The following is a 12,772-nucleotide window of genomic DNA, read 5'->3' on the forward strand; positions in this document are numbered from 1 at the left end:
GTGAGAGCCATGGAGATTGAAGCATGGGTGTAGAAAGAGACAGAAAGATCACAAGCTCAGAAAGAAAGGACTAGACTTTTGGATAAGCAGTACTAGAAGCTCACAAACATTAAACTGCATAATCACCTCACACACACAACTTTACCCGCAATACTTTTCTGGCTCAAGAGACAGATACGGTTAATTTTTTTGTTCTAAGAACTCCTCTCCTTCACTGGATTAATCCTTTTTGACTACACTGCCAACTAAATCCATTGCATGGATACTGAGCCCATATTGTTTGGGTTCTTTACATATTTTAGTTCATACTATCAGTTATGAGTTTTAAGCTCTACAAACCAGTGTTCTGACAAGTAAGGAATAGTTGTGAAATGAAAAATTTCTGCAGGACAAACTGTTTTTAGCGGACAGTGAAAAGTGCACCTGAGCCCAAATAAGACATTTATTTCGAATTAGAGCTCAGGGGATTCTCACCACAACCTAATAAAATTTCTGCCAAGCTACAAATGTAAATATTCAAAAATTTCTCATTTATTAGGAGACCTCTAAACCCAAACTTCTCTGAGCCTACACGTGTTACTGAAGAGGACACACTCACCGAGTCCTGAACATGAGGGCAGGGTCCATGTTAACTGAAGCCATTCGGCCAACATGACGAATTTCTTTTGCAATCATCCTTAGCTTCTCAAAATTGACTAGCCCATCAACTTTTGAGTCATTTCCTATAATTGGCAAAGAAGAAAAAGGGAATCCTATCACATTCATTTATCGTGTGCTTCCACAAGTGAAGACAGAAAATCTACTTTATACTTACCTTCATGAAGGAATGTGAGATCCTTCTTGATAACTGGGAATAGAGGGATTATGGGAGGCTGCAGGTTTTGACTGTTGAGGACATTGCGATATTTTGCCATGTTTCTGGAGGGATCAAACAAGTCTTGGAGATCTTGAAACAGCTTTTCGTATTTATTGGGAAGTTTTTCCCAGGTGGTTCGTAGTCTTGCCACTGGTGCCAAATTTAGGCCACTGAAAGGAAAAAAAGGAAATTAAATGACTCATTCTTACGAAACAAAGAAAGTAAAAATAGCATATTGTTTATAAACGTATAATACCTCTGTGTTTATGCTGTATATACATAGCAATTTATGGGATTCATAAGAAACTACTAATAATTCTGGGTAATGAGAACTCAAGACAGAAGCAGGGTCAGGGCCAAGGGTTATTACCCTTCAGACCCTTCTAGTCTGTTTATTATGGACAAACAACTGGAATGTGAAGTATCATGAGGGTAGCATCTGTTTTGCAGCTCTGCTTCCATGCGCAGAGAAGCGCTTGGCACATAGGAGCCTGGTGATAAAACAGACTGGCCAAGTATCCTACAGGAATACAATAAAAGTCCTAACAGTAATGACAATATGATCAAACTCCTAGTGAGAGACAATGATTCATAATCACCGTGAATAGCAATATTGCTAATTGTTTCAGTTTGTAGTGTCTTCTGGCCTCAGTATAAGCACTTACATGGGAAGAAAATGAAAATGAACATTTAGTGGGCATCTGCCTTGTGCCGGCTGATAGAAGTCCACATACATAATATCATTGAATCTACTTGATGCTTCTTTGGGGCACTGTTCCTTTATGAGAAATAAACTGATGTCTAGAGAAATTAAAATAATTTGCCCTAAGTCGCAGAACTAAAAAAAGTAGTGAGTATAGCTTTTCTGGGCTCTACATGTAGCTCACCAGAGACTTTAAATTAAGAATCATTGGATTCCGAGAAAAGGACTTGTTCAATATGATTCAATCAAAAGCTACTACACTTACAGAAATTATACGGTGTTCCTGGACTGATGTGTATTTTTGATCTGCAAACTGAATTGAATCTTAGGACCTGTATGCTCGCTTACCTGATGATTGCAAACATTGAGTTAAAATTCTTGCATTCCCTGCAGTGTAGTGCTATCTTGATGAAATGCTTAATGATCTTCATCCTCTTCAGCTGGTTTGTCTCTCTCAGAATTTCAGATGCTACCCAAAATGTTTCTTGGTTAATTACTTCTTCAAATTTCTTCAGGTTGGCACAGCTGGTTTTTGATTTGAGTTTAAATAAATCATCTATGTATTCAGTAGGTTCAATGTTACGGAAAAGTTCAAAATTCCGCATAGAGAGCTGTGTGGCCACTTCAACAGTACTGAGCTGCAGGAGGGAAATTTGACTCTCCCTCAACAGCTCCTGAGCATCTTCATCTGAACAAAGAGTTTCTGTCTCCATGTTGTTTTTCAAGTAATACCTGTGAAAAACACACAATTCTAAGCCTAAGCAGCAGTCTCATGACATTACTTGAAAGAATGATGCTACTTTGTAGACAACATTTGCAAGAACAGGCTGTGAGTGATGGAAGAATTCTCTTGTACAAGGACAGAGAATACAGCTGCTGCCCCAGTCACCAGCTCATAGAATCACCTATCAGGAAGTCACTGATGGGAGCTAATAAATCACATGTCATTTCATTTGTACCAGTTGTCATGTATTTTTCTCCTGCCCTTCCCTGATTTCCAGATTATTTTATGTATTTTTGCTAAAAGTGACAGAAAATAGCTCAATTTAAAATTTCAGTTTAAATAAGAAAACAGGCTCTAAGGAAGGCAGAAGAGATCAGACACAGGTCATCACCCTGTTTTCCTAGAGCGAGTCTGTAACTATTAATAGGTAAACGTGATCCAATTTGAACCAACTTATTCAAATACCAAAGAAACCGATAAGATATTCCCTTCTATCTGATACTATGAGTACAATAATGCCAAAATAGATTTTTTTTATGTTTATTTATTTGGGGGGAGGGGGAGGAGCAAAGGGCAGAGAGAGAGGGAGACACAGAACCTGAAGCAGGCTCCAGGCTCTGAGCTGTCAGCGAAGAGTCTGATGCAGGGCTCGAACTAATGAACCACGAGATCATGACCTGAGCCGAAGTCAGACGCTTAACCTACTGAGCCACCCAGGCGCCCTGATCTTTAACTTTTAAATATCTGGTTTTCACAAAAACCCTACAAGTAAGTGGGGCAGGTATTATTCTTGTCGGATGAGGAAACAGAGGCTCCCAAATATTAATGAGTAGTTACTATCAGTGACAGAGATGAGAACTCATTATTACTCCTTTCTCTTTGTAAACAACTTGTTGAAAATAGAATCCAGATGTTTGCCCTGTGGGGTTGTTTTTTTGGTTTAGTAGACAGATGTTTTCCTAAGCCAAATTCCATAAAGACAGAAGCAGAATGAGCCCAGTGGGAGTCTTGCCAAACTGGCCTTTTGCATCTTTCACCAAAGCGACCATGACGGAAAACACATACCTTGAGGCCTTCACATCCACAGATTGAACATTCCCAGTTTTGATTACTCATGAAGCCCATGACATGTATTCATATATAATTTTCTTGACTGTGAGCCATGAATCTGCACCTCAATGGAGTTTTGTAGAACTCCATCATGGTTACAGATATAGCAATGTGCCTTCAAATGATAATGCGAAAAACTGATCTCCTAAAACAACACTAACTGCTGGTGTCAGGGTTGGAAATAAAGTAAAAGTGAAGAAGAGTAATAAAGTTGTAGTTGATAGCAAGAAAAAGGAAGTTTTGAATGAATTAAATCAGATTTATGCTATGGAAAATTCAAGTACAAAAAGAACACTCCATCCAGCAAGAAAAAAAGAAAAAAAAATGTGATTTATGAAACTCCTTAATATTCAGTGAGTGCAGAATCTAGTCTTTAGAGCCAAAAGGTAACTGCTTTTTCAACTTTCACTAATTTGTGGTTTGAGGACACACATTACATATTATCAAGGGAAATTCAGGAGACTGACAAAATCAGGTACAATGTTACCCTGGCAAGTAATATGTGATAGAAGCACTTATGCAGCAGGAGACCAAGCTCTGAAGCAACCAAAAGTTTGTTCTAGAGCGAGGTATTTTTCACAGTGTAGCACACAATAAAAGGCAGCATTAGCCAGCTACATGGTCATTGATATCTCCATCTAAACAATTGCAGCTCCTAGAAAAGTTGAGTAGGCAGGAGCAATTGACAACAGAATATGATTTAAAAACATGTTTGTGAATGTACACATCCAGGAAAGAGAATCAGCATTAGCTCTGTGACTTCACCAGCCTGGTGTCCTACAGCCAGTGTAAGAAGTGACTGCCTGTGCCCTGACAGCCAATAACAATTTCAGGTCACAGTGCCCTCCTTTTCAAAAGGGTCTTAAGAGATCCTTGTGAGGGTCAGCAGTCTACTGGGTACATTTCCTTTGATTCACCAATTCTTGGAGAACGGGATAAGTCTTCTTTCTCGTTTGCAGGGGTACTTACTCATTTTAAAAACCCTTTGAAAGTGTTCATCTCTTAGACATTGGTGTGGGTTTGAAGAGGGGTTAAAGAAATCCAATAGGACAGATATATTGTATACCTTCCACTCAGCTGAATTCTATCAGCAAGTTTGGAAAGCTGATCTGGGAGTCTTCTTTGTTTGATTACACCCTCAGGTGTGACAGAGACCTCACACAGTGAATACTGATCCGGGGTGGCAGTCACAGCAAACTCCCTGATGGCCTGAATGACTACTTCCTTCGCTGTGGTGTCCTTACTGATCATGATGTATCGGCTTTGCTGATCAGCTTTAAAAACCCTTAACACTTGATCTGGCAAGTCTGGGGGAAAGAAAAGCCATATGTAAGTGGAAAGGATTTTAGCATATGGTAATACAATTAAGTGAAGTAATCAGGAAAACCTCCCTAGAAAAGACAAATGCTAAACTTGCATCTCTCCCTCGTTACAATCCTTCTTCAAAGATTCTATAAGTCAACATACTGATCTGCTGCATGAACATATTTTTCCCCACAGATACCTGAATGATCCACAAATACAAACATCAGTACACAGCAGCAGCACATAAAATTCTCAGGTTGGTAGCAAAAAAGGGAAAAATTTAAATCTAAAGTTCATCTTTATTATACTGAAAATCCCATTAAGCTAATCTAATATATTCCTCTTACTCTATTTATTTAACATGACCTAGTAATAACCGGCATGGTATGTGTTATTATTATGAAAAGAGAAAACACGTTCAGAGATTAATTTGCCCAGGATCATATCAAATTAGTCTGAAGAATAAGAAAGAACTGATTCCAGTGGTTTGAAATTTAAGGCTCTGACTTGGAGCATTTGACACAATCCACGCCAAACCAAGAACATACAGCATTACCATATATTAGAAGAAAACAGATTACTACAAGGAAACAAAAGCAGCACAGGCGATGCTCACCAGGAGTAGTACTGAAGTCTAAAATGCGATGATGTGACTGCAATAAATCGGGATTACTGGAAGACAAGGTTCCACTGACGGGCAATGCCGTTGGGATGTGCTTGGTCTGCCTTAATCCTACTATGCTGTCATCCTGAGACTGACCAATCCCAATATCACTGAACAAAGAGAAAAATTAGAGAATAAATGATCCACAAGTAAAAAGTTATAACTCATCAATATATAATAGACACAGACCATAAGTAAAACATATTTGTATAAGACAGCTCATTTAAAAGTACCATTAACAAATTTGGTTGAAAATTCAGTAGCAACTACTGCTTAAGTGTATCTAACTCAACTTATTTTGCTGTTTCTTAAGCATATGTCACTCTAAAACCTATGCCTCTTTCAGTAGACAAAGAATAATAGTACTCTCTCAGTATTTTCAAGAAAAGATAAGCTCTAGTTACTCCTGGAAATAGATTTAAGAATAAGCACATTAAAAAGAGTGTATTTAGTCTCACTCGACTGGTGATTTATGTATCAGAATGATAAATTATTTTATAATCTGATCTTTAAGAACTGAAGAAACGGAGTAAAACAGAGGAGAAAAATCCAAACTGTCCTAATTTCATTCTCCAGTGTTTCAGAGAAATAAATGAGATCACTATGGAGTCAAATGTAAAGAAACCCTGACACCGGGATTGTTTCTTAATTATACAAAGCATAAAAAAGCAGGGGTCCATGGTAATATTTCTTAGCATCAAAGAAGAGGCAAAGGAAATTAATGACTCATTTTTTATTTTTAGTTCTCTACTCAAAATTTCTAGTTAGACATTTAAATTCCCAGAGAAATACTCCTTATTACTGATAGCTACAAACTCATTTACCTTTATAAAACGTGTTACTGTGGACAATTCTTAAAAACATGATTTAATAACATTTAAAAATTTCTAGATTTGAAGGGCACACTATTTCCAAAAAAGACTTTAAAATTAAAATAATAAACATGCACATACAAAACAACTAGATCATCGGCAAATGGTTATAGTTCTAATTTCTAGAAATTAGAAATGAAGAGAAAGAAAACTCTTTGGTTGGGTGTCCAAGGTGCCATAAATAAAATTAAGACATTTAGCATCAGTTAGGTTCTCAGACATTAGAGCCTGATCATAATACCTACTATCTTTAATGGCTATGATAATTAAAAAAATATATATAATAGCATTCTTTATTTTGTGGGGGGGATGGAAATTATAAAGTTAAAGAAACAAGGATAAGATATTTCTTTTAAAGTCGCCAAAAATCAAAGACGATTTTAGTGTAAATTCTTCCAAATTCATAGGTAAGTCCGTGACAAAATCCAATTTCCATTTAAACACATATAGGCATGCACATAAAGATGAGAAATATTAATGTTCTGTGAAACATTAAAACTTTCACATTAGTAGAATTTCATTTCTCAACCACATAAAACCATCTTTACTGCCAAAAGTATCAGATTATAATCCATGACATAAGACAACTATTATGGGCTCGGGCCAAAGATATAGAGCCAACTGGGTCACAGTGGCCACAAATGGCTAAAAACACTAGAGCTGCCTTCTTAAGAAATGTTTCTCAGCAACATTTTAACACCTAAAATGAATATCTAATAATTCTTGCCTATATATCTGTTATCCACAGACATGAGGATACTCTCTTGGATTGGAACTACTTTATAGTTAAGACTTAATTCAGAAAAGTCCCTCTCTGAGCCTATCTATTGTTCGACCTCTCCAACTCTTCTCATGGTTACTGAAACTGTTTTTTAGCCTTTGTTGATTTTATAGTCTATTGACTTATTCTCTCTTTTCTCAGTATTCATCACTCTTTCTCTACTTACCTGACAACCAGATCTGACTCCTATAATCCTCTTGCCTCACCCTTTTCTTCTCACCCTATTCACATCCCTCTCCCATACCTATCCTTGCCAGTTTGCCACCACCCAGCATCATAACTTCTGTAATACTGACAGTGTTAGGGGTGGGGAGGGAGGGACACGGCATATCTAGAAAATCTGCCTGACTGGCTAGTTTAATGGCCTTGTTAAAAAAAAAAAAAAAACTTTGTAAAAATCTTTGATTTCTAGGAGAGCAAAATTTAAGTAGTAACTAGTATTAAGTCTATCACACCATATAATAGATCCTACACTTTACTGAGCCTACTTTAAAAAAAAAAATTAATGTTTATTTTTGAGAAAGAGGGAGAAAGAGACACAGCACAAGTGGGGGGAGGGGCAGAGAGAGAGGGAGATACAGAATCTGAAGCAGGCTCCAGGCTCGGAGCTGTCAGCCCAGAGCCTGACGCAGGGCTTGAACTTGTGAACTGCGAGATCATGACCTGAGCCGAAGTCAGACACTTAACCAACTGAGCCACCCAGGTGCCCCAAGCCTGCTTTTAAATATAATTTTTTCATTTCAGTTGCATTATATTCATGAATTATTTCAAATAATTTTTACAATAAAATACTTAAAATGAGACATACATTTCCTTTTAGGTTTACTTATTTCAAGAGAGACAGAGACAGTGCCAAGTGGGAGAGGGGCAGAGACAGAGGAAGAGAGAGAGAATCCCAAGCAGGCTTCACTCTAGCTCGACTTGGGGCTTGAATTCACAAAACTGTGAGCTCATGACCTGAGCCAAAACCAAGAGTCAGACACCAGCTTACATTTTCTTAAATACAAATTAAGATGTTTCCTCAGTGTTTAAAAATCAACACATCTTATTATCTTCTTTTCCCTTCTCTAGTTTTTGAATATCTTTTTAAATACATATAAAACAAAATTATACATAATATTCTCATACTGTGTTCCTTGCCAATGTCTTGTAGTGTGGATGGCTTATATCCCAGTTCTTCCATGTCACATTTCTATTAATACTTGCCAGGGTCATGCTGACTTTTATTTGACTTTTTTTTAAGGTTCATGGTCCAATATGACTGTCAGATTGTGTTGTTGTTATTGTGCTGCTAATAATTCTACATTTAAGTAATTCTTTTTGCCCATTTTACATTAAAATTTTTATCAAGAATGGTCATTTTAAAAATCAATTTCTATTTTCTGTAATGCTAACAGGCCTAATCCATCATTTATTTAAAAATTACTCAATATAAACATGCTCTCAAGTCTATAAATAAATCATCATACTCATTGTTTATCCTTAGGACTCTATTGTAGAAGTCTTTTTAAACTGATACAAAACCACCAGTTATTATATTCAGTGGGGACAACACAAGTTTGACTCTCCCATCAATACTATATTTGGACCATATCTCTCCAATCTGCAGATAAAAATTTTTATCTGAAATGGAATTTAAGAAATGTTTGATGTAGTTCTGAATATCTACTGTTCCTCTAGAAGAGCCATTCAATTATCAAAGAAAGAAAATACCTACATGTTTTGCAACTTACCTATCATTGTAGCTTAAGGAATATGTAACAAATGCATTTGGTACATCAATGTTATTTAACATTTAAAAAAAAAAACAACTTTGGCTAATGGTAATTGAATTTTATAAAAGATCTCTAGACTAAGAAGGAGCTAAAATGAAGAAATAACCAAGCAAACAGGCAAACAAGACTAAAAAAGTGTGACACCTATAACTTTGTCTAGTCTGAGCTCCTGGAATAAATAAGCAGCCAAGAAGAGATTCAACAATATACCTGACATTCTGACTGTCCAGGCAACTGGAAGGAAGGAAAGGAGTTCTGTGCTTGGTTGGTGATATCTTGGAAACAGTTAAATAAATGAAAACAGAGAGGAAAAAAGAAAATGGCAAGGATGAATAGTAGCAACCAAAAGAAGCAATGATTTGGTTGACAAAGGGCAGACAGTGATGGTAGACAAGATATCCAGAAACAAAGAAATGTAGCAAAAACAACTCCAAACCATGGGTGAAACATGAGCAAACACACATGCTTATTTTTTTTTTTAAGTACAAATGATTAAAAAAAAAAACAAAAAAAAAGAGGAGATGCTAAACTATCTCTAATAAAGCTTGGGTTGGGCAAGTAAGTGGCAAACATATGAGATTAAAATCATTACTAATATTGCTTCTAAGACAGGTCAGCCATAAAACCTGAGAACATGCATAAACATCAATTATATCACTACCTTTGCATATCATTTTAACACAATAAAATAACACACAGAAAATTCATACACTTACTTATATGGTTTCTGTGGCAAGATACTGATCCGAGTCTTGTCAAGTATCTTTTTTAGCTTGTTTCTTCCTCCAACAGTGTTAGCTTTACTTTTTTTATTTACTTTTTCAAGTCCTATCACCTGTTCTACATCTACAGCAAGATCTGGAATGGAGTAGCGACTGGCCTTTTTGATGTCTCCAATTTTAGGAAGGTGAGGGGCACCATTTCTTTTCTCTTCTGACAATCTTGTTAGCAGTTCTTTAAATACTAAAATGGAAATAAACACCATAAAACACCCATTATAATAAATCCAAACAATTCAAAGGAAATTGTAGGACTCAGGAACAGGTGACAAGTGTATACTTCAACTATCAAAACTGTAATCCCATGGAAAAATACTACTCCAATGAATGACCACAAGAATCTTCTTTGTTGTGTTGCTCTGTCACTTCCATTCACACTAAGTTAAATACGCTCTTTAAATCTTTAGGTATTTAAAAATAATAGGTATTTAAACATTTATCAATAAAAATAATCTTTATGGTCCTCAAGTTAGATTTTTAGATCTACACACATGCTTACATAATTATCTGTATCTATGCATTTTACTGTAAATATTTTGATTCTTACACTTGAAATATTACTTATAAAAATGACTTTTTTCATGATTAAGACATAAATGTGGGGAAAAAAAAAGACCAAAAGTAGACAGATTAAAGTATGCAAAAATACTTACCAAATAAATTGGTTTTCACAGTGATTGATAAATGTGTGTTATTTCTGAGAATTTCCATGGCTTTTGACAGCTGAATATTTTCAAAGTTTTGCCCATTTACTTCTAATATCTAAAAAATAAAATTATGAAATTCATTTCAGTATCCCAACTGATTGAAGAAAAAAGGCACCAATAATCACTCTTCAGTTTGGATTTAGAAATATACCTGATCCCCTCGTTTCAAGCCTGCTTCGGTTGCTTTGCTACCTGAATCTACACTGTCAACAAAGATTCCAAATCCCTTCTCTGAGCCACCAAGTAAGATAAAAGGCAAAGGAGCTTCTCGGGATGGTTTTGTTAATGTCATCAATCTTCTTTTTGCTTTAGCCGCACATGCAATATTTAACAGCCTTAGATGTCCGCCCATTTTCTATAAAAGTTCAGAAAGAGTGGTTTCAAAAATAGGCTGAGTTAAATGAACTTAAAATTGATGACTTTTTTTTCATCAAAAATATTACCTCTCTTTCCAGGTTATTTTCAAATTCTTCTAGAAATCGAGTCATCGCAGGATCTCCTTCAAAGTCATTGAAGTGATTATTCACCCACAATAATACTACCCGTGTAACCTGAAAAATCAATGGTTTTAGCAGGTTTTCTTCTTTTTAGTGCTAAAAATCTGCAATTAAAGTCATTTCAAAAAAGATACTGAACAATTTACTTAATAACAATGGACAAAATAAACAACAAAAACCCTCACAGCAAGGATTTTATTCATAAGAAAATGACCTTCTGAAATTATGTATATTTATATTATGAGTATAGACTTTTTGTTGTTTTGCTAAGAAGGATTTTGAATCTGTGAAAGATAGTAATTAACTTCTTCTATCTTGTTTACTCTCAAAATATATTTGAAACAGGTCATAATAAAAACAAAGATATAATAAAACCAAAATAAATTAATATAAGACAAAAGAAGACAGAAACTAAAAAATAACAGTAGAGGGCAGAAGAGACAAAAGGAATGAATAATATTAAGCCTAGAAAGATCTATAAGGGAAAAAGTTATAAAAAGGAAGGAGCTAGCTGGAAGTTATTGGGGATTACATCTTACTTGCTAACATTAAGATTCAGGAGGCTTTTAACACTGCCAATTCTTCAGGAAAAATGAGTAGACTTTGCTTAAACTGCACATGTGTTTTCACAGAGCCCTACACCTCCTTTATACAGACCAACACACACACACACACACACGCATGCACACACAGTTACAGACTATTTGTGATGTACCCAGCAAGAGGATTGTGACATTCATTAGACTATAAGTTCCATGTGCACAAACTTTATCTGTTATGTTCTCAGGACATCCTTAAGACTTATTACAAGTCTTAGCATAAAGTGAATTCTCAACAAAATCTTACTAAATGGAGTATAACTGAAACTTTATAAAAGTACTTGTTTTATTTATGAGTTTTATTTTCTAAATTTTAAATAACATACATTTTCCAGAGATTTTTTTTTTCAAACATCTTAACCTCTAATCAAACCATCTCCCCTTTTAATCAAAGTGAGAAAATTAAGCACATAATTCCAGCAGTAGAGAAACAAAGGTGATGGTATATAGTTTATTTTTAACTACAGTTAAATACTGTTTATAGTTAGTATACACTCAGGAGTCAAGCCTTGATATTTATATTAATTTTTGGTCATTTACAATCACTATTGTCCATTTTTCAAATTTTGGAAACCCTGATCACTTCTCCCTTGAAACCATATCTAACACCAACCTTTTAATAAAATTCTGCAGCTGAGAAGCCAAGTTAGAAGTCTTAGTAGCCTATTACAGGTTAGAAAACTAAGATTCAGGGGCATCTGGGTGGCTCAGTTGGTTAAGGATCTGACTTCGGCTCAGGTCATGATCTCACAGTTCGTGAGTTTGAGCCCCACGTTGGGCTCTCTGCTGTCAGTGCAAAGCCCACTTCAAATCCTGTCTCCCTCTCTTTGCCCCTCCCCTGCTTGCTCACTTGCTCTCAAAAATAAACATTAAAAGAAAAGAAAGCAGATTCATAAATCATAAATTGAATATTACCAACTTCCACCACCAACAAACAATTTTTAAAACGTATGATGTATTTTAATACATATTAAGTGTACTGAGCCAGGTACTACATAAAGAACTTCACTTCTATTATTCATGTTCACAATAACCCCTAAAAGATGTTGATTATTCATTTTACAAGTCAATAAATGACTGGCAGGAGGGTCAGATGACACCTAAGGTACATGGCAAAGGCAATACTCAAACCAAGTTTTGATGGCTGGAGAGCCTGGCTGAACAAGCCTAGGCTTGTGACTCTCAGAACATGAAATGAAAAGCATTGCTGTCCAAATGATTTCTCTAAGACCACAGAGCTAGCTAGGGGCAGGACCAGCAGTAGAGCTTGGGGGCTTTTCACTGTTGGTCTACTGTTCTGGATTTTCCTACCTGCCTTCCCACGTCTGCCTTATGTAAATCAGACTGTCACATGGGGAAAGGAGAAATGAGTATAGGCTATGATTAACTCTTACACCTCA

The 12,772-nt window shown here is 35.9% G+C and overlaps 1 protein-coding gene across 20 annotated transcripts in view; it reads right to left on the reverse strand.

The window, feature by feature from the left end:
- RAPGEF2 (Rap guanine nucleotide exchange factor 2) overlaps positions 1 to 12,772 on the reverse strand; it is a 249,298-nt gene that overhangs the window by 14,022 nt on the left and 222,504 nt on the right. For all 20 annotated transcript variants that reach the window (XM_045464234.1, XM_045464217.1, XM_045464265.1 and 17 more), the window contains 9 exons: positions 10,720 to 10,827; positions 10,428 to 10,631; positions 10,223 to 10,331; positions 9,507 to 9,753; positions 5,315 to 5,472; positions 4,460 to 4,700; positions 1,908 to 2,291; positions 815 to 1,026; positions 599 to 722 (listed from right to left, as the gene is read on the reverse strand). In XM_045464234.1, coding sequence (XP_045320190.1) covers positions 599 to 722; positions 815 to 1,026; positions 1,908 to 2,291; positions 4,460 to 4,700; positions 5,315 to 5,472; positions 9,507 to 9,753; positions 10,223 to 10,331; positions 10,428 to 10,631; positions 10,720 to 10,827 — 1,787 coding nt within the window. The remainder of the gene's footprint in view (positions 1 to 598; positions 723 to 814; positions 1,027 to 1,907; positions 2,292 to 4,459; positions 4,701 to 5,314; positions 5,473 to 9,506; positions 9,754 to 10,222; positions 10,332 to 10,427; positions 10,632 to 10,719; positions 10,828 to 12,772) is intronic.

Source organism: Leopardus geoffroyi, chromosome B1, assembly GCF_018350155.1.
Source record: "Leopardus geoffroyi isolate Oge1 chromosome B1, O.geoffroyi_Oge1_pat1.0, whole genome shotgun sequence".
Lineage (NCBI taxonomy): Eukaryota > Metazoa > Chordata > Mammalia > Carnivora > Felidae > Leopardus > Leopardus geoffroyi.